Here is a 22,216-nt window from a genome sequence, read left to right as displayed (position 1 = left end):
AAGCGCCTCTGTAGGCGAATTGCAACGTGATGACACATTGAAATCACTAAGTCGATGTCCGTTCAGTGTGTTTAAGTGCAGATTCTAAAGGAGTAATCTTCATTGAATGGTGTTTTGATGATACATTTTGTAAACGAACCTAGTCGAATTTATGTCTTATCCTGACAGCGCGGGGCTTAATACAATCACGGAGCGGAGAATAACCGAATACTTGGAAAAGTCATTGTTGTTTGTAATTTTTCGTTCCGAAAGATAAGACCAACTCAGGCGAAGAAACTCGATTCATGGCTTGAAAGCAAGCAAAATTTATCGTCCGTCCGTTCGCAGGTTTGTGTTTTGTTTGAAATCCGAAGAAGATCGATCAGCACCGGAGGCGTTTCATGTTGATGTTATCTTTACCAAAGTGTTGATTTTTCTTAAGTGCCATTTCTAATAAGTTGAAGCTGCCAAATAAGTAATCCCGTGAAAGTCTAGCGCCAGCAGCAGAAAGCAACTTTCTCCTATAAATTTCCATAGCCGCATAATTTGTGGTTTTTCAACGTTTTTTTTATTTTGGTGTAAAATTAGATTACTTACAATTTGTCTCGACTAAACCACTTCTATCGGATCAACATTATTCTTAAGCTATTTAGCCGATTATTGTTCGGTATTCTCACACATTCTCCGGCCCGAAATAAATGGATCTGACCTACATTTTGCTCTCGTGCTGTTCACTTCGTGCTGACGAACGGGACGGAATATGTTCAGCTATAAAATTCCTATCGATTTGAAAAATCTACCTTCGACCAATTCACTTGTACAGCCCAGATTGTTTGACAGAAGCTGTCTACGATGCTGTCAGCGTTTATTTTTTTCTGGTATCACAGTAGGCCATGCGACGTTTAGTTTCGATTTTCTGCGGCTAGATACGGCATCGTGTGCAGCCGCGGTCTACCGAAAACGAGGAAAACATGAAAATTAGCACTACTTTGTGAGGTATTTTACAACAGAGGAAACGTGTAACATTTGTTTTAAAATTCAGATCCACACACTTAAACTGCTAGAATCAATAGCTAGAGGTTTCGGATAAATTGGTCACAACAGCCATTGTAGATCTGTGCGCCGGACGCCACGTCGCCGTGAAGTTAGAGACGTCCCGGAGGGGTACCGTAGCGAAAATATGTTTTAGATCACATGGATGTTTATTAATATCAATATTGTTTAAAATTGAATTATTTGGTCCAAATCATGTTTGCAAAGCATATAAAAGAATACTATTTATTAAACTACACATTTTTGGCTTTCTTTTATAGAAAAGGTTTACAATCACTTGCAAATTCGACTTGTAAAAAGAGTACACTAATTAACTAAGGTCGCAGGTTTGAGGAATTCGGTAGAAGTTGCATACATTCGCAACCTTTAAAAAATTACAGGAAAGAGAATTTTTGGTAGAAATTTGGTAGTATAGAAGAAAAGTACTTATTATTATTGATTCTGTTAATTAAAAAATTTTAATTTGTGACTTCCATATTATTTTCGAAGAAACATCCAAAATTACAAATGAACAATTTGCATCGAACGTTTTTACCGTCGGTATGAAGCTGCGTTAAATCTATGTTTTAATGATTGAAAATTCAAGATAGTTTCAGAACTTTTTTTTTGTTCAGAAGGAATAAATTTTATCATGAATAAACTGACGTTTAATTAATATTTTTCTTGAACATGTTGTGTGTCATGTCGGCAAGTTGACTTTGAGGCAAGTTGAACAAAAAAAAATGGCACGCGATTCAATAATCTGTTTTAAAATCGATAAACGAAAGTTCTGAATCGTTCTCTCGTTGGACTCGTTTATTCGGACGTTCATCGGACCAACGGGCGAAACTGCTTCCACGCTACAAACATTGATGTTTTTTTTTATCGGTGCACAGTTCTAGTTGCAAGCGCGCTGTTGAATCGAATATTTAGCGCAGCCAACTACGATAATTCACTATGAATCCGAAACGAATGACAGACGGTCGTTGGCCGATGAGAAAACACAGCCTGCTATTGTTTTGGCATGAGGGGATCGGTAGAGACTAGAAATGGGCAGTTCGTTCGCGAACGGTTCAAAAGAACTAGTTCTTTTGAAAGAATGAATGACCAATAGTTCTTTTTTTGAGAACGGTAGTTCTTCAGTTCAATGTCGTGGACCTTTTTTTTTTTGCTCACTCAATCTTTTTCGATAACAAAACAGTTTACAAAACAGTTTTATAAAGAAAACTACGAAAACTCTTGTAATTGGGATCTCGGTTAGTCATTCAACAAGTAAACTAACTATGAAAAAAAAAAACGAACGAGCGAACGGCTCTCGAGAACTAGTTTTTTTAATAGAACACATGTATTTCAAACTACTCACAATTAGGTAAAAGTAATTGTTTATTAGGAACTGTTCCTTGTCATGCATATTCTTAGCTACTTCCACTCAGACTCTTGAGGTATAATGGAAAATTTTCCATTATTGCCACATGTCTTGGACAAATCTTGCACCTACTCGTACAAATGTTGGTAGCACCCTCTCAGATCTGAATGAAACTTTATGGAAATCTAATCTTTGTCACAATCTCGACTGTCTGTTGAAAAGAGCTAAACTTTTCAATTATTTTGTTCAAATAGTCTCATAGTGGAAAAACGACAAATCCTACAGAAAAGAATTGTACTAGAGATTTTCACAAAATCAGTCAAATTTTGGAATAATAATACCGAAAAAATCCTTATTGAGTCCAACACTGGAAAAAATGACTTTAAATAGTTAAAATCGAATTACAATAAAAAACCTATTAAATTTTGATAAAGTTTTTTCCCAAGATAAGTGATTATGTTTCCTACTAAACACTCATATGTTGCAAGAGCTCTTCATTTTTCTAACAAAAACTATTTCTTGTTTAAACTGAATTTCCTATCCAGTGTCTTTTCTCCGAAAACTAAGCTGAAAGTCATTATTTTTCCCATAAAATGCTCATCTGACTATATATGGAAGAATGGCAGGGAAAATAATGTTCTATGTTGGGACAATTTCAATCAAATAAAGAATGGTATCTTTTGTAATTTGGTTTGAAATTTTTAAGATCGATATTTTCCATTCAAAAATATAACTCATTCTATGAATATCACTAGCACAAAAATTTTTATAGGATTTGCCATTTTTCTAGAATAGTTTTTATGCAAAAAATTGTCAACAAAAACAGTCTAGCTTTTTGTGAAATTTTGGTTTTTGTTCAAAATTGAATTTTCTTAGAAGTTTTTCTAACAAAAATTTTCTTATCCAGCACTGATTCATTCTGATAATACCGGGGAACTAGCAAATTTTCCCACACTTTCTGTTTAATTTAGCTTTCGATAAAAAAAAACTAGATAAAAATGTAAGTCTGGATAAGGAATAGTTTTTGATAGAAAAACTTTTTTACTCTCAAACTGTCCATCTCAGAAATTTCAGAAGATATTCTTTTGAAAAAAGTCGAAATTTTTCTAATTGCTAGAAAGTTGATTAAAAGAAAATACAGTATAATTTCTAAGAAAAAAAAGAAAACCTCATAACATTGAAAATTCGCATAAAATAAACCGCGTAATTTCGAAAATCGGTGTAAAAAACCGCCTAAAATAAAACCACACAAAAAATCACGTTAAAAAAGATTTCAGTGTATTTTTTTACGAAAAATTGGTAAAAAAGAAGTCTAGTTATTTTCAAAAGACAATTGGATCAATTTTGGAAGAAAAAAAGAGTTTTGTAATAATAAAGTCTATATGTCGAAAAAGTTTCATTCAAATCTGAAAGAGTGTTGCCAACTGCAAATACGATTTGGTGCGAAATTCAGCTCAACTGAAACAGCACAAAGAAGACAAATTCGTAAAAATTATAAAAACAGTGATCGGTTTAAAAAATGCAATTTATTTTCATTCCTTCTTGTGAAAATCATTCAATTTAATTTCTTTTGGAAAGAAATTAAAGCTACCCTTCTTTGACAACGAGATTGCGTTCGCTCATTCTCTCAAAAGAAACAGTTACTTCGCGTGAGATACGCGAAATGCGTGAAAATCTTACAACCCTGCAATTGCACAGTGGTTCGGATTCACAATTAAGGGGAAAAAATATTTGTGGCCTAGTCTTATACATTAGAGCTGCGATATCTTCGGGACAAAAGATCGAAGAAGCCTTCTTTGGATACAGGCGGTGTTAGGGTGGTTCTTATCTTTAGGGTCATCCGAAAATTATGTTCCGAACGTGTTGAGATAAAGGTTTACGTTTTTCGGCAAAATTAAAGAACAACTTATATGAAACTACTTTGCTGAAGACGCCACTATGATATCTATAGTGGTTTTAATAGTGAAGCTATTTTAATCTGGCAACTTAGGGTGGTCCTGAGAAAATCTGTCTTTTTGCTCTAGTATTTTCATTTTTTTCTTCTCGTATTTTGGTGTCTATGGATACTTTTTAGAGAAAATAAAGACTTTTCCGATAGGGCTTTTTGAATTGAAGTTATTGGCAAAACTAGTTCAAAAACAGGTCATTTCAAAACTGTTATATTTAAAGTCGAGGCAAACGAAAAAAAAATTATTTTTTTCTTGCAATCTATAGAAAATGCTTTCAAAAATAGTGTTGTATGAGTAGTTTTCACAAAGTTAGTAAAATTTTAGATTAAATATATTGAAAAAACTCCCAATCCACTTCTACACTGAAAAAACTCGATTTTAAATGTTTAAAGTCAATTTACAAAGTTGTTTTTTACGCAAGAAAGTAAACCTCTATTGTGGATCCGGATCACTGTGAATTGGAAACGAAATACGTCAAATGACTGGATTTTACCAGAAGTCTTTAAATCTGTGGCAAAGCTATTCGGCTTTTCACGCAAGCACGTGAAATGACATGTTCCAAGACTAGAACATATATCAGAATCAACAGTGAAAGCATGTTATAGATTACACGATTTTTTATAAATGTAAAGTGGATGCACCTAAGATTAGATATTTCTGCAGAAAGGTAATTGAAAAAAAAAATCATAGAATTCGGTGAAGTTTAATGAAAAATAAAAAGCCAAAAAAACAACTTGTCAACCTCTTCTACTCATAACTGGTTTTGTAAGTATCTCAATATTTTTCCTAGATTCTAAGCGTGTGCATTTGTTTTGGACTCTTAGCAGAATGCACCTAGAATTCGAATAAACCCCGAATGGTTTTCAACCAGTTTGGGTACATTAGACTAATAAGATGGTGATTTGTTTTTATTTTCCAGTAAATTTCATCTAATTGTAAATTATTTTTTTCTATATTTCACCCTCTTTCCGAAAACATTAGTTTCAGCTCGTAGGCTTGCTAGGGAATCGTTATCGTTTGCGATCGCCTTACAATATTCCGGGTTGCTGCGAAATCGATATTGTTACAAAACCGACAAATGCAACGTGGCAGTTTATTTATTATGACAATAGATTTTTTTCTTCTTCTTCTCCTGTATTTACTTTCCTCCAGGTCAACAACTGAAAATAAAAATCCCAATAAGTTGTCGTACCTCACGGCGTACGAGTGGTGACCGGCGCAAACCGATTCGTTCCTACAATAAGCAAAAATTGGTTTCGGTAAGATGTCTCACTTTCGGCCTGCAGCGATTCAAAGGATAAGCATCAGAACGACATGATGCATCGTTGGTGGCCGAAACTAGGGCAAACACAGCCCTACTACAAGTACCTATGGCGCTGTTGGCTTCTGGTCGCTTTAGTTTTTCTACACCAGATCTGCTATGGACGGATGGAGGAAATACTTCGTCTACGGTCCAGCGAAACGGGTGCTGGAGGTGGAGGAGGAGGAGGAGGAGGAGAAGGTTACCGACAGCCTTTGCAACAGCTGGAAGAACAAGAATTTAACTCGGCCTCGTCAAACGAGATCGAGTGTCCGAGTTTCGCCGAGAACTCGGTTTGCCCTTGTTACAAATTCGAGGACGGTACGTAGACAGTCGGAAAGAGCATAGCAACCCTTGATTTAATAACGACTTTTTATGCCTACTTATTTCGAATAAATTCTGGCGGGAAAACTAGAAAATACTCACAACTATGCTATTTTTGTACTCAACAGGACTATTCCTCGAGTGCCCCAGCATCACGGTGGAAGCTTTACGATCTACGTTGCAGCTCATTTCGGCTCCCATCCAGTCGCTGTCCGTGTACGAGTTCGACCGCTCGGTAAAGACGCTTACGGCAGATCTGTTTAGTCCGACATCATCACACTTTGGCGCCTCGTCTGGTGCCGGTGCCAGTTCAAGTGGCAGTGCAAGTGATGTCAACATACGACATCTTCAATTCTCCCACTCTAACCTGCAGCAACTGAAGGAGCAAAGTTTGCATAATTTACGGACACATCTAGAGAGCTTAAGTATTGTAAATGGAAAGCTGACACAAGTAAGTTTGGTGGTGATATCGGTTCACTCGTTGAGCGAAATCGGAGACACATGCCCTGCTGTTGACGCAGGATAACTGCTACGTTATTCATCTCACACTCTATCCATTACAGTTTTAGTGTCAAACATCTCGTTGCTACTCTAGCCGTAATTGAGTTGTGGAATTCATTTAGTTTGACGGAATGCTTGTTTGAAGTATTATTAAAAATTCAAACACTGCTGCATTTTTCACTATAACTTTCCCTACGTTCGAAGAGTGCCATTCTCAAATTCATTCGATCTGTTTATTGCCCGGCACTAATAGAAGTACTTGACGAACATCGAAAGCGCGAACCAAGAACACAGACTCTGTCCGGTTCAGTTTGCGTTTAACTTGTATTGGACAAAATTTTATCACTAGTCCAAAAGTATGCAATTAGATGTTGGAGCTCTCGATGTTTAGTTTAAATTCAGTACCAAATGTGTGTTCACAATTTGCTTGTAGCGAATCTCTAATTCTCTAATTGAAATTGGAATTTTTTTCTTCACAATTGATAGTAAAGTTTTTAAATCAAATCACGAAACTTGTCCGAACACGCAATTCATTCAAATATAATGGCGTTTTTATTGAACAGCACTGGTGGCATGGATTGCTCTTATGTTGTACTTTCGAGCAGAAAATTCGGCAATGAAACATCGTCAGAATATTGCATTTCGGTTCGAAAGTGCAACATCAGAGCAATCCACGCCACCAGTGTTTTTCAATGAAAAACGGCATAAAAGTGATATGAAAAAACCACGGAGATTATTCAAGGCCTGCTACTACTACATTGAATTCAGATTGCTGCATGACGAGTCGAGAACAAACACTTTCGTAGTGTTATGAAAACGAAAAAGCGCAGCACTGGAAGCAACTAGGAAATTGGTTCAAAGCGAGCAGGCATGTGTCTTCGAATCTATTTTTTTTTTCAGAACATTCCATTCAGTATTGTCATGAAACAAGTAATACTAGAGATTCCTTGGTAAGAATAGTACCATAAATAAAATTGGTAGGAAACTGGTTATGGAAAAGCTGAGCAATTCCAGAAACAAACTAACCGCAGAAAAGGTAGGGTGGCAAGTCGATCGGCGATTTAAAAATTAAAAATATCTCTCTCTCTCTCTCTGTGTTTGTGTGTATGCGCGTATGTGTGTATGTAACGTTTTTTTGCACTAACTTTACTCGGAGATGGCTGAACCGATTTTCACAAACGTAGGTTCAAATGAAAGGTCCTGTGGTCCCATACGTAATTCCTGATTTTCATCTGGATCCGACTTCCGGATCCGGAAATATAAGGTAAAGTGTGTTAAAAATTGTATACCATCACTGAAAAGGGCGAAAACCCGTAAAAAGTTTTCTAAATCGACCTCAAATCTTCTCCAATTTATAGTTTTTATCAGTAGACGGTCAAACAAACCGATTTCGGTTATTCTTTTTAGGAATCGAAGAAAATTATTTTGAAGAATACCACAGTATTATATATGATAGTATGATTGATATGAGAAAGGCTTCATTACACCACTAGGTAGATTCAAACAGGTTTTTGACTTTTTTGACATATTTGAATTTGTTGACTTTTTTGACACTTTTTGTTCATCAATACATTGTTTCTGGTAATGATTCCAATATTTTGAAGTAGAAAAATGTACATGTCATCACTTTGATTTTTGAGTTATATACAAACATGTGAAAAATATGAAAATCACATATACACTGAAGTCTTTTTTTATGCGAATTTACGTACCGCATAAAAACCGCATAACTCTGAAAATTCGCATAAAAAAAGTCGCGTAAAAAAAACGCATAAAATAAGACCGCATAAAAAAAGACCTCAGTGTATATTCATAAATTTATCGATATTTTAGGGTTTTCTTTTGATAGTGCAAGAATGGTAGTTGGGCAAAAAAAAATTCCCAAACGTTCGTCAATAATAATATACTTAAAATAATCTACAAACTTCACAAAAATTCGAGGGTGTACAATTTATCGAAATTGGTCAAGTAACAGCTGAGCTATGATAGCTCAAAGTTGCCGTTCCAACTTTTTCTCAGGCTTGGTATTAGGAGTGTTAATAGGTTTGTAGATTCGTTCTCTGAGAATTTGCTCTTTGGTAGGCCCTAGTGTTCGTCCATACATTTTACTCTTTTTAACAAACTAATTATTTTTTTTTGGGTTTCAGGAAGTGGTTAGTTAGTTTGTTTTCTTTATTAAAGAGACTTTCAGCCGGTGGCTGGTTCGTCTCTGGTTTCAGGAAGTGCTTTGACTTACAACAAATCTATTTTCGGCTGTAGTTTTTGTGTGTCTCATTTCTCGGAAGGACAATGTAAGGAACACTTGTAGAACTAATTTGATACTATTATTCTGCTGAAAGAAGTATGTTGATAACAGTTCGGCTGAAAAGTTTGTATCGTTCAATAGAAACACATATTTTTTGCCAAAATTCGTTTTTATTATTCAACATAATTGCCATCAGAGGCGATACAGCGATTATAGCGATCTTCCAACTTTTCGATACCATTTTTGTAGTACGATTTGTCCTTTGCCTCAAAATCGGCCTCAGTTTCAGCGATTACCTCTTCATTGCTTCTAAATTTTTTACCAGCGAGCATTCTCTTGAGGTCTGAGAACAGGAAAAAGTCACTAAGGGCCAAATCTGGAAAATAACGTGGATGAGGGAGCAATTCGAAGCCCAATTCATTCAATTTCAGCATGGTTTTCATCGACAAAACTTTTTTCTTCTTCAAATGAGACCGTTTTTTTGAAATTTCGTCCTTCAAACGCTCTAATAACGCTATATAATAGTCACTGTTGATGGTTTTTCCCTTTTCAAGGTAGTCGATGAAAATTATACCATGCGAATCCCAAAATACAGACGCCATAACCTTACCGGCCGATTGTTGAGTCTTTCCACGCTTTGGGTTCGGTTCATCGCGTGCAGTCCACTCAGCTGACTGTCGATTGGACTCCGGAGTGAAGTGATGGAGCCATGTTTCGTCCATTGTTATATATCGGCGATAAAAATCGGTTTTATTTCGATATAACAGCTCCAAACACTGCTCAGAATCATCAATTCGTTGTTGTTTTTGATCGATTGTGAGCTCACGCGGCACCCATTTTGCAAAAGCTTTCTCATATCCAAATATTCGTGAATAATATGTCCAACACGTTCCTTTGATATCTTTAGGGTGTCAGCTATCTCGATCAACTTCACTTTACGGTCATTGAAAATCATTATGTGGATTTTTTTCACGTTTTCATCGGTAACAGCCTCTTTTGGACGTCCACTGCGTTCATCGTCTTCGGTGCTCATATGGCCAGTACGAAATTTTGCAAACCACTTACGAATTGTTGCTTCGCCCGGTGCAGAGTCTGGATAACACTCATCAAGCCATTTTTTGGTATCGGCGGCACTTTTTTTCATCAACACACGAAATTCCTTTTTTTCCATTTTTTTCACATTAACAAAAGTAGCTTCACTCAAAATGCAATATCTCACAAACTAATAATCAGACAGCTGTCAAATTTATACACGTATCTTTTGAAGGTTGGTACTAACTGAAAATGGTATGGATTTAATTCTAGTGGCGCCCTCTTATAGAAACGATACGAACTTTTCAGCCGATCTGTTACGTTAAGGCGTTTAAGAGTTATGCAATGTTTTTGAATTTTTCAAGGTATTTTTTAAACTAATTTAAATAAGGTAAAAAAATTATATTATGACCTTTCAGAAACCTCATAAGATACATTTTTATCGATCTGGCATCTAATGAATATTGATATTTGAAGCTTGACTAGTTTTTGATGAAAAAATAATCATAGCTATTTACTGGTAGCTCATATGAAAAAGCATGGTTGAGTAAAACTGTGCGCAATGATTAGTACAACAACTCTTCTAAAGACAACTTTTCCGTAGAACGTTTAACAAAAAAGTTAGAACAAAAAAAGTGAATTTTCAGGAGCCACCCTACTTTACTTCGGGAAAATTGATGTAACTCGATCAAATGAAAAGCTAGAGAGGTGCTTTTTTCAGCAAAGTTGCTCGCAATAAAATTTCCTACTACTTTATTGTACAACAAAATCATTTTTGAGTTCAATTAAAAAAGTTAGATTTCAGATTTCAATCTAAATGAGGACCACCCTAGTAACATTTTTCATCAAAAGAAGCGCAATTTGATTACAAACAACTTTTGTGAAGACACCAGCTACAGAAAAATTTTTTTAATAGTGAAAATATTTTTGTCACGCTAATTTCCCGTTTCAATCAATTGAACAATCAGTCTTTTCCCGGGTAGAAGTGATTTGCAAACCAATACCAAATTCTGTCATTAAAATCAAACATCTCAATGGCAGAAATTAACATTATTTAGTTTGAAATAAGGATTAACATATCAAAAATCATATCAACGCTTGCATCAGAAAATAGCAACAAAATAAAAAATTCTGTCATTGTAATATCAAACCAAGAACAAAATATTTATAGAAGATGAATTTGTTAATTATTTTATAATCTAGCATTTAGAATAGAGTAATATCTTAAGTATTTCTCTTATCTGATTCTGATGCAGTTTATTCAATGGTGTTTTATTTGAAGATAAAACTACTGGGTCAATTTACTCAATGAAATTGAAATAGCTTATCAATAACGAAATAAGATATTATAACTAATTTTGATGTTGAACAGATATTGTACAATGTCTTGATCCCTTGATGAAATATCACGAAAATATCAAGTATCGCTCTGACAACACAGAAACATCAAGCCAAGATATGATGGTAAAATTTGATATTATTTTGACCTTTGTTTGCTATTTACACCTACCCGGGTTGAGTCAAATTGGACTCTTCATACGTACAAAACAAATGTTTCATGATACTGGAACCGGGTACAAAGTTTCATCCGAAATGGGGAATGTGAAGACTTGCCAATCATTTCTGGAATTGCTCAGCTAAATACAACCTTTGTTGCTTTGAAATGAGTGCATCATAGCCAATGCCTACTGAGGTTGTCTGAATCATTTTTTGAACAAAAACTTATAGACAAGGGGAAAGTCGCTTAACACAAACTATATTGTGCCTCTACAAAACACGTGATATATTGTGAGTCTAATGTACGATTCAGACGATCCGGCTTCTTCCGTCACCGTCACCGGAACGTCAGCCTCCGTCAAAATTAGTCAAATGAGTTTTTCCTTTGCGCATTCATACGATCCAGCAAAGATCCGGAACGTCAACGTCCGTCAACGGCAAGCTCCGTCAACATTTCTCCGAAAGAATATTTGACGAACTGTGATTATTGCACACATGCACGATTCATATGATTACGGTATTGAGCTGACGTTTGTTATGTATATATTCGGTGTCAAGATCCCATTCTTAAACGAAATATACCACATATAAGTAATTAAACTTATCAGTAGATTTGCAAAGTACGTTAAGTTGTTAAGTGGAACTGATTGTTTTGTTTTTTCCTCTTTCTAGTTAATTTTGAAAGTTATTAATTCGATTAAAAGGTAGGAAAACAATAGATCGATTGATTTCAAAAGCTCCCAGATTTTGTATTAGTGGAATAAAATTGTGCGAAACTAAGTTCATCAAGTTCTGCGTGCAAGAAAATGACATGGCGGACACGGATAGGAAACCGGATCGTGTGAATCAGAATGACGGTGACGGAAGAAGCCGAATCGTCTGAATCGTACTTAAGTGTGCCACGCTGTTCCCCATGAAACAGCTTCTTGACAAAACTGAGCCCTTTGTGTGCCGCAACTGGGCATTTGTATGAAAATGAAAGTGCCAATATTGATAAATGCGCCAACGCATTGTGTTAATGTGATTGGCGCATTGTTCTAGGCGTCCTCCCCTTGCTTCTAGATTACATTCACTTCATGATATTCTTCGTTTTTTAATGCAACGCGTTCATTAATAGAATCTTTTTCTGCAGGTCCCCACGAAAGCCCTCGCCGGCATGAAGAAGCTGATGGTGCTGGACTTTGAGCTGAACGAAATCAGCACACTGGAGGAGTACGCCTTCTACGGTTTGCACCTGGTCAAGCTGAACCTGAAGGGAAACCGACTGGAGCGGATTCCGGAGAATGGCCTGCTTGGACTGGAAGACTCACTGGCGGAGATCGATTTTTCCGAAAACCGCTTGAAACAATTCCCGACGGCTGCCCTGAAGAGACTGGAAAATCTGCGCTCGGTGCGTCTGTCGATGAACGAGATCAACTCGCTGGAACAGGACGACAGTTATGCCCGGTTCGGTTCGTTAGTGTTTCTGGACTTGAGTTTGAATAATTTCGCCGAACTGTACAGTGATGTGTTCAATCCGTTTCCGTTCCTGAAGACACTGTCACTGTATAATAATTTTATTGAACTAGTACATAGGGACAGCTTTGTGTCGTTGAAGGAGCTTCAATCGTTAGATTTGAGCCACAACAAGATCGTGTTCGTGGATGCGGAGGTTTTTGCGGCCAACAGAAAACTGCACACGGTGGACCTGAGCCACAATCATATTCACTACGTTAGTGGGGTGTTTGCCAATCTTCCACTGTTGAGGGAGATCTTCCTGAGTGAGAACAATATTCTAGAGCTGACGGTTGATTGCTTTAATAATTCGGCTAGTGTTAAGGTAATTTATTTAGAGAACAATTCGATCCAGCGGATAGACGCGGACACGCTATCGACTTTATTCAATCTGGAACAGCTGTATCTGAGTGGGAATCACATTCAGCGCGTACCGGCCGGGTTCTTCGAAACTACTAGTAAGCTACACTCGCTAAGCTTAGATAATAATATGATAAGTGAATTAGACGTAAGACTGTTGCGATGGTTACCGAATCTGCGGGAAATCCGGTTGAACGATAATCAGATTAAACTGATTAAGGAGCAGCTGTTTTCCGGACTGGAAAATTTAATGGAACTTCATTTGCAGAACAATGCGATCAGAGTGATTGAGAGATACGCGTTCATGCACTGTCAGCAGCTCCAGTATATCAATTTGCAGGAGAATGTGCTGGATGAGATCGACACTATTTTTGCCTATTCGACGGATGCAACAACGCCCAACCATCTCCAGCAGCCCCTGACGGCACGGGGAAAGCTTATTACAACGAAAACCGGTCCTCCCAGTAACGATCCGTCTTCGTTCGGAAATTTAGGTTTAACGCCGGAGTCATCCTCGTCGTCATCGTCGTCCTTACTCACGATCCAATTAAATTCCAATTCAATCAAGTATCTCCACGAGCACTCGTTCCAAGGTCAAACCAGCGTGCAGACGATTTGGTTGGAAAATAACTTACTAAAAAGTATCGATAAAATGTTATTCTCCGATTTGGTACACCTGGAACGGCTTTATTTACGAAATAATTCACTGGCAACCATCGAGCCGGGTGCATTTGATTCTCTTCGGATGTTGAAATATTTGGATCTCAGTACGAATCGGCTAACCAGCTTGAACGAAGCACTGTTCCGCCGAACACTGGAACTGGATGAACTCTACCTAGGTGACAATCATCTCGAGAAGTTAAGTACAAATGATTTTGCTGCTCTACAAAAGCTTCGAGTATTGGATTTAAACCAAAATCAGCTGGGAATGTTGCAGCCGAACGTTTTCCCAGCAAACTTCTCGGTCAGTGTATTGAACCTAAAAGCTTGCGGACTAACTCGAATCAAACCGAATGCGTTTCTGGGATTGAACAATTTGAACGAATTAAACTTGGAAGAGAATAATTTAAAATCGGAAGATGTGAAACAGATTGATGTAAGTTCCCTGAGAATTTTGAAACTGTCGGCAAACAATTTCACTGTGATAAGAGAAAATATGTTGGAACGACTTCCATCCCTGCAAACACTGGCCCTGGATCGGTGTTCGATTCGTGACCTACCGTTTACGTTGTTTAATAAGAATAACAACCTGGTGAAACTGGACCTCAGCCACAATCAGCTGCGAACATTGCGGAGAAACATTTTCAATAATTTGAACGTGTTCAAGGAACTGCGGTTGCATCATAACGCCATCAATGATTTCCCGCACATAGCTCTATTCAACGTTTCCACGCTGGAGTTACTATCGCTGTCGAAAAATCTACTGACCAACGTAGATTTCTTCAAACTAAACGGTCTTCCGAACCTCCGACAGTTGGATCTACGAGACAACAGTATTTCCTCGCTGTCCGGCTTCAACACCGTCACGTTACCTCATCTGGATATGATAGATCTTAGTGGAAATCTTCTGCTAGCATTGCCGGAGAACTTCTTCAAACATTCGATCACCTTACAGCGAGTCGATCTGTCCGGTAACCGGTTCAGTCAAATTCCGAACGCTGCTCTGTCGGAGTCATCACTGGCCCGGCTGGCATGGTTGAATCTTACCGGGAATCCACTGCAACGGATCCATCAGACCATGTCTTCCGATTCCGACCAGCGGCGCTATCCACACTTGAAGGAACTTCACATCAGCCAAACGAATCTTACGATTCTGACCAGTAAAGACTTTGACATTTATCCGGCATTACAGCGACTTTACCTGCTGCAGAACCGAATCAACCGAGTGTCTCCGGGAGCGTTCGTAACTCTGGCGAACCTGCAAATTCTGGATCTCAGCGTTAACGAAATCGAGATCTTGCCGAAAGAACGTCTCCAGGGTCTCCGTTTGCTGGAGATACTCAACATTTCCACCAACAATATCAAAGAACTGGACGAATTTACCGACGATTTGCAAAAGCTGAAAATTCTGGACGTCTCCGCCAATCAGCTGGAACGGATCCAGAAAAACACTTTGCGCCACTTGGTTGCCCTTCAGGAGCTGTATTTGTACGGCAACCGGATCATCAGCGTTTCGTCCGATGCCTTTCGATCGCTACTGAACCTTCGGAGGTTGGATTTGCGCAAAAACTACTTCGAGTACGTTCCGCTGAGGGCCCTGAAACCACTGGAGACGCATCTCAAGCAGCTGCGGATCGAAGGTAAGTTGAATTGACGATTTTCACAAAGTACTATTATAATCATTAGAATTGGGATTTCTTTTGAGTCGTGTTTTGGGCTTTTTCATATGGAAAGGCTGTGTAATTACTGTGAAAACCGATTTTTTAACCGATACGATACTTTTCATTCAACTTGAATTTCAAACACAAAAGTAATAGGAGCAAAGGATTTCGCTTGATTTGCTTATTTTCGTTTAATTTGTTTAATCGAAATAAAGCCAGCTGAAATTGTAATAGAGTATTTTTACCAGCGATAAACATTCGAATGGAATATTTTTTCATTGAATTTATTCTTTGTTGGTATGGAAAATAGTACAAATTTGTTTGAATTTAGTCAGTGAATCCTTCTAGTATGCAGGTCTTATTGGTTTATAACAAAAAAAAAGCCTGTTTGCATCCACCTAGTGGTGTAATGCTGCCTTTCTCATATAATTCATTTTCTTCTAAATATTACAGCATACATTCATCAAAATACTACAATTTGAAAAAGCTTAGGAAAGAGTTTTGAAGATTTCTTACTACTGCATTGATAAACTATATTTGAATTTGAAATTCCACTGTTTCTGGAATTTCCGGTACCTAAAACCAGATATCGGCATAGTGACATTCGATTCATTCAACCATAAGCTATATAACCTACGATTCTTTTACGATTCTCTCTTCTAAAAACTTCTTAAAAACTTCTTAATAAACTGTTCCAGAATTGCTTCAAAAACTGCTCTTAAATCTGCTTAAAACATACTCTGAAAACAATTTAAAAATATCTCTAAAACTGCTCCGAAAATTGTTCTAAAATTTGCATAAGGAATTGCTTGAAAAATGCTCAAGAACTGTTTCAAAATCTGCTCGCAAATTGCTCTAAAAATAATAAAAAATTGAATAAAAATTGCTCGAAAATTGCCGAAAACTGCTCGGAAATTGCTTCAAAACTGCTTTAATAACTGTTTAAAAACTGTTATTTAAAAAGGTTTGAAAACTACTCGAAAACTACTCTAAAAGCTGATCTTAATACTACTTAGGTGCACTAAAAACTGGTTAAGAACAGATTGAAAACTACTCTAGAAACTACTTAAAAAACTACTCTAATAATTGCTTTAATACTGTTCGGAAACTGCTCCAAAACTGCTCTGCTTTAAAACTACTCTAAAACCTGATCGAAAATTACTCTAAAAACTGTTCCAAAAACTGCTTCATAAACTGTTCGAAAACTGCTCCAAAAATTGCTCTGAAAATTGCCTAAGAAATTGCTCAAAATCTTTTCCAAAATCTGTTCGAAAACTGATCTAAAAAAAACTTTAAGAAAATCCAAAATTGTCCAAAAATTGCCTTGAAACGACTCCAAAAACTGCTCTAAAACTGCCCGAAAACGACTCGGAAATTATTTCAGAAACTGCTTTAAAACCTACTCTAAAACTGATTCAATATCTACTCTAAAAACTGCTAAAAACTACTCCAAAAATTACTTTAAAAAACTGCTCTAAAAACTGCTCCAAAAACTGTTATAGGAACTGCTTGAAAACTGTTCCAAAAACTGCTTCATAAACTGTTCTAAAACTGCTCAAAAAATTGCTCTAAAAAATGCCTAAGAAATTGCTCAAAAACTTTTCCAAAATCTGCTCAAAAACTGATCTAAAAAACTTAAGGAAAATCCAAAATTGTCCAAAAAATCGCTTGGAAACGGCTCCTGCTCTGAAACTGCCCGAAAACGGCTCGGAAATTGTCTCAGAAACTGCTTTAAAACCTATTCTAAAACTGATTCAATAACTGCTCTAAAAACTGCTCAAAACTACTCTAAAAACTGCCTGGACATTACTTAAAAACTGCTTTCAAAACTACTTCAAAAACTACTTTAAAAACTGCTTAAAAACTACTATAAGAACTGCTTCATAAACTGTTCCAAAAACTGCTTCATAAACTGTTCGATAACTGCTTAAAATCTGTTTACAAACTGCTTTGAAAACAATTTATATATTGCCCGGAAACTGCTCCAAAATTGCTCTAAAAACTGCTTAAAACCAGCTTATAGAACTGCTTGAAAACTGCTCAAAAGATGTTCCAAAATCTGCTTGAAAACTGCTCTAAAAACAACCTAAAGATTGTTCTAACATAATAAAAAAAATGCTCTAAAACTGTTCGGAAATTGCTTCAAACACTGTTTTAAAAACTACACTAAAACCGATTAAACATCTGTTCTAGAAACTGTTTAAAAACTGCTTCTCAAAATGCTATGAAAATTACTCGAAAATTTCTAAATACTACTTGAAAACTGCTCTAAAAACAACCTGAAGATTGCTCTAAAATTAATAAAAAATTGCTCTAAAACTGTTCGGAAATTGCTTCAAAAACTGTTTTAAAAACTACACTAAAACCGATGAAACATCTGCTCTAAAAACTGTTTAAAAACTGCTTCTCAAAATGCTATGAAAATCAGTCGAAAACTTTTAAATACTACTTGAAAAGGTGCCCAAAATTGCTTGAAATCTACTTAAAAAACTACTCTGCTTAAAAAGTACTCAAAAACTGTTTGAATACTGCTCTAAAAATTCTCTTTAACACTTGCCTCGAAACTGTTCTAAAAACTGCTCCAAAATCTGCTCTATAAACAACTTGAAAATGGCTCGAAAGTTAGTAAAAAATTGCCTGAAAACTGCTCGGAAATAGCTTCAAGAACTGCTATTTTAAATGCTTTGAAAATAACTCGAAAACTGCTCCAAAAACTGTTATAAGAGCTGCTAGAAAACTGTTCCAAAAACTGCTTCATAAACTGTTCGAGAGCTGCTCTAAAAACTGTTCTGAAAACAATTTGAACATTGCTCGAAAACTGCTCAAAAAATTGCTCTAAACACTGCCTAAGAAACTACCTAGAAATGTACTCCTAAAACTGCTAGGGTAATTGTTTAAAGTCAGCTCGGAAACTGATCCAAAACTGCTTTGCTTTTAAATTACTTTAAAAACTGCTTAAAAATTTCTTGAATACTGTTCCAAAAACCGATCGAAAATTACTCTGAAAACTGCTCCAAAAACTGTTATAAGAATTGCTTGAAAACTGTTCCAAAATCTGCTTAAAATTGCTCGAAAATTTATAAAAAATTGACTAAAAACTTCTCTAAAACTGCTAGGAAATAGCTTCAAAAACTGCTTGAAAAACTGCTATTTAAAATGTAAAAGTAAATTTAAATGAAAATAACTCGAAAATTACTCCAAAAATTTAACTACTTTAAAAGGGCCTCTAAAAACCTCTTAAAAACTACTTCTTAAATTGCTCGAATAATTGCCTAAAAATTGTACGGAAATTGATCCAAAACTGCTTTGCTTTTAAATTACTTTAAAAACTGCTTAAAAATTTCTCGAATACTGTTCCAAAAACCGATCGAAAATTACTCTGTAAACTGCTCCAAAAACTGTTATAAGAACTGCTTGAAAACTGTTCCAAAATCTGCTTAAAGTTGCTCGAAAATTTATAAAAAATTGAATAAAAATTTCTCTAAAACTGCTAGGAAATAGCTTCAAAAACTGCTTGAAAAACTGCTATTTAAAATGTAAAAGTAAATTTAAATGATAATAACTCGAAAACTAATCCAAAAATTTAACTAATTAAAAAAGGGGCTCTAAAAACCTCTTAAAAACTACTTCTAAAATTGCTCGAATAATTGCCTAAAAATTGCAAGGAAACTGCTCCAAAGTTTCTATGCTTTAAAACTACTCTAAAAACTGCTTAAAAATTTCTTGAAGACTGTTCCAAAAACTGCTTCATAATTTGTTCTAGAACTACTCTAAAACTGATTCAATAGGTACAACTTGAACTTGAACTGTTAAAAATCTGCTTCTCAAAATGCTGTGAAAGCTACTCGAAAACTGCTCTAAAAACTGACTTAAATACTATTGCTCTAAAAACTGCTCAAAACTACTCTAATAATTGCTTAAAAACTGCTCCTAAACGGCTCTGCTTTAAAACTGCTCAAACACTACCATAAAAATTGCTCGAAGACTGCTCTAAAAACTGATGGAAAACTATTAAAAAAAACTGCTACAAGAAGTCTGCTTGAAAACTGATCTGAAAACAATTCAAACATTGCTCAAAAACTGCTACAAAAATTGCTCTAAAAACTGTTTAAGAAATTGCTCGAAAATTGCTCTGAAAACTGTTCTAAAAACTGCTCTAAAACAGCTTAAAAAATTGCTCGAAAACTAATCCAAAATTGCGTGAAAATGGCTCGGAAACTGCTCCAAAACCTGCTTTAAAAACTACACTAAAACTGAATCAATGACTGACTCTTAAAACTGTTTGAAAACAGCTCCTCAAAATGCTTTGAAAATTACTCGAAAACTGCTGTAAAAACAGATCTTAATACTACATACAAAGGTGCTCTAAAAACTGCTTAAAAACTACTTAAAAAACTGCTCTAAAAATTGATTCAAAACTGCTCCAAAACTTCTCTGCTTTAAAATTGCTCAAAAACTGCTTACAAATTTCTCGAGAACTGCTCCAAAAACTGACCGAAAACTGCTCTAAAAACTGCTTAAAAACTGCTTTGAAAAAATTGAAAAATTGCTCGAAAACTATAATAATATGAAATCTTACCTCTCACTCAGTAGGCTAAGGTACATTCAGGGATGCCACTTTTGCAGACATTCTCAAATGTGACATAATAATAATTCGCAGACAAGTTACGTCGCATAGCATTGTTCTTTGTGCATCCATGATTTCGATCATGCATATGAAAGAAAAAACGGCGCAAAAAAAAAACGGCGCTCAAAACAAACCTTCAGTTCAATTTAAATAAGCTGATGAGCTGATACATTGAATCGATTCACTTTAGTGAGCTGATCGGTTCGGAACTACTCACCGGTATGAGCTGCTTCGCACATCTCTAAGTGAGCGTCGCACGATCAATATATCCAGGCCTTATGCACGCGCGCTCTTTATTTTGCGCTGAGACAAATTTATTCTCATTCTCATAAGACAACCACGCGCATGCGACGTACTTTTGCCGCTCTCAAGAGAACTCTTTGGCACATTTACGTACCGCACCGGAGACTGATGCACGCTTCGTTGTATAGTCTCATCGCATTCTGCCAAGAACGAGGCTCAAGCGCTCTCGCCGCATGAGTTAGCGCGGCGCGCTCGTTTCATGCGATCTACGAGCGGCTTGTACGTTATTTTCATCCTCTTCATCTCTTCCTTTAGGATAGGACACAAGTCGCACGAACCGCTCTAGCCACGAAAAAATAATTATAACAGCAGCTCTTACTGTGGCTCATACAGCACACAAGCTGCGCTCATAAAAAATCTCGTGCGCTGTCTCGTGAGACCAAAGCGCACGAGTCGCGCGCAGAAGAAAATGCGATGCTCTGAAATTTCAAGCAGCACGTCCCGTTTCTATGTGCTCGCTACGCTTCTCTTACACGCTTTTGGTTTGCTCTTTGAGTCGGCGCTCACGCTCACAGGATAAATATGCGACACACACATTTTCGGTGCGCTCTCGCAGTCGCATTTGTGCACGCATGAGCATTCGGAAGGCCTGAATATATCGTCTTAAAAAACGTGTTGCTTCGCGATAACTCAATTTATTTACACGTTTAAAAATGAAATCTTTTCGTAAAGTTTTGTACTTTTGCAATACTTTTTCATATTTTGATTGGAAAACATTTTTCAATTTTTTTAATATGTGTTGAACTTTTGATAATTTTTCGGATTTTCAATATTTAAAACCCATTTTGAAAAGGCCTTAAAAATTGCATCGAGTTTCACCTTGATTTTTTATAATATTGTTAATTGTCAAAAAGTAAACAAAATAAAAATTCCAACAATTTACTTAAGTTGCGCGTGCAAGCATAAGCATGTTTATGCATGTTTACGCGCACTTTGTAGTAGATACTTAGGTAATAGAGGTAGATTCTACGTAGATAAATCCAAAACAATTGTGTTTAAACTAAGGTGAATATATTTCAAAAAATAATTTTTTTACACTATTTATATCTTCAGCAAAAATACTTCAAATGTTTTTTTCTTCAAAATGAGATAGATAAAGATTTTTTTTTGTGAAAAAAAAATTATTTTTATTCGAAATTGGTGCTACCCCTTAACAAAAATTAAGGTGCCACTTTCAAAAGAAGCGTAATATAATCTTGTAAAACTTCTTCGAAGACACGTTAGCTTTTAAAAATCAGTGAAAGTCAGTACAGTCTTTTGACCGGCATTTTCCAGTTTTGGACCACTGTGTGTCGCACCGTATCACTTCGACCGATCGAACTCGGATGATGAGAAATGGGAAAAATGATGTAGCCTATCAATATTGATTGTCGGTTTGTGGCTGAATTGATTCCATTTCACGACATTTTCCGATTCCACTCGAAGGTCGCTGTCGGAGGAAACTTTTACTGTCAGATCAAATTTAATGATTATGATTATGATACTTCATTACCGATTCAGTGGATGGGTTCGGATCCGGTACTCAAGTTTAACGTGTTGTTTCCTAACTTATCTGATTTTTAATCTTCTACTTATTTCGATAGAAAATCCGCTGGCCTGCTCTTGTGACACTCAGGAGTTGTGGGAGTGGCTGAGTGATCACCGCAAGTGGACCGTTGGCTACGATAATGTCAAGTGTGAGCAGCCCCCGGAAGTACACGGAAAAAACTTGCTGACGATGGAACCACAAGAGTTTTGCGACATTCCGCTTATACTGAAAATTGCAATCCAGGACATACAGCCGTATTCGGTTCTGGTTTCCTGGCAGAGCAGGGAGCATTCCGGTCTTCACGGGTATCACGTGATATTCCATTCACTGGACATGGTGGAGGATGTGAGTAGCTTAT

At 36.5% G+C, this 22,216-nt stretch overlaps 1 protein-coding gene across 2 annotated transcripts in view; it reads left to right on the top strand.

Annotated features, from left to right (window-relative positions):
- LOC131426671 (protein artichoke) overlaps nucleotides 1-22,216 on the top strand; it is a 49,503-nt gene that overhangs the window by 24,652 nt on the left and 2,635 nt on the right. For both annotated transcript variants that reach the window (XM_058589560.1, XM_058589559.1), the window contains exons 2-5: nucleotides 5,479-5,947; nucleotides 6,079-6,401; nucleotides 12,358-15,379; nucleotides 21,914-22,203. In XM_058589560.1, the coding sequence (XP_058445543.1) occupies nucleotides 5,641-5,947; nucleotides 6,079-6,401; nucleotides 12,358-15,379; nucleotides 21,914-22,203 (3,942 nt within the window). In that variant the 5' untranslated portion in view covers nucleotides 5,479-5,640. The remainder of the gene's footprint in view (nucleotides 1-5,478; nucleotides 5,948-6,078; nucleotides 6,402-12,357; nucleotides 15,380-21,913; nucleotides 22,204-22,216) is intronic.

Source organism: Malaya genurostris, chromosome 1 (genome assembly GCF_030247185.1).
Source record: "Malaya genurostris strain Urasoe2022 chromosome 1, Malgen_1.1, whole genome shotgun sequence".
Taxonomy (NCBI): Eukaryota; Metazoa; Arthropoda; class Insecta; order Diptera; family Culicidae; genus Malaya; species Malaya genurostris.
Note: the sequence above shows the minus strand (reverse complement) of the source record. Positions and strands in the feature narration are given on the sequence as shown.